Below are 617 nucleotides of genomic sequence, written 5' to 3' on the forward strand. Positions count from 1 at the left end.
ACCCACAGAAGGGATTGTGGAGACCACCCGCAGAGGAGACCGCCCAGACCACCCATAGAGGGGAGCTCTGAGACCACCCACAGAGGGGAGCGCCCAGACCACCCACAGAGGGGAGCGCCGAGACCACCCACAGAGGGGAGCTCTAAGACCGCCCACAGAGGGGAGCGCCCAGACCACCCACAGAGGGGAGCGCCGAGACCACCCACAGAGGGGAGCGCCCAGACCACCCACAGAGGACAGCGTGAGCAGAGGAGAGCCGAGACCATGAGGCTGAGGTGCACTTACCCGTTGTCCAGACCGTTCTGCCCGAGCTTCTCCCCTATGTCGCCCACCATCACACCGGGCATGGGGAGGAGGGTCTTCGGGTCCCGAATCTGCACACACCACAGAACACAGCACACTGAGCGCACAGAACCCAGCATGAACGTGTTCACGCCTGGAGGCCCAGCTCCCAGGGCAGCTGCAGGAGCGCAACGCATCCTCTGGGACGGGCGAGCGGGGACTTTGCAGATGCGACAGAGAAGGTGCTCGAGGCAAGATGCCAGGAGCCGATCCATCCTTGCTGCTTGACACAGTCGCTGCAGGAAAGAAACATCTGCACAGCATATGTTTCAAGG

The 617-nt window shown here is 63.0% G+C and overlaps 1 protein-coding gene across 1 annotated transcript in view; it reads right to left on the minus strand.

The window, feature by feature from the left end:
- Positions 1 to 617, minus strand: part of ACOX3 (acyl-CoA oxidase 3, pristanoyl) — a 27,654-nt gene that overhangs the window by 19,837 nt on the left and 7,200 nt on the right. The window contains exon 7 of the mRNA XM_015561560.1: positions 286 to 374. Coding sequence (XP_015417046.1) covers positions 286 to 374 — 89 coding nt within the window. The remainder of the gene's footprint in view (positions 1 to 285; positions 375 to 617) is intronic.

Source organism: Myotis davidii, unplaced genomic scaffold (genome assembly GCF_000327345.1).
Source record: "Myotis davidii unplaced genomic scaffold, ASM32734v1 scaffold937, whole genome shotgun sequence".
Classification (NCBI taxonomy): Eukaryota; Metazoa; Chordata; class Mammalia; order Chiroptera; family Vespertilionidae; genus Myotis; species Myotis davidii.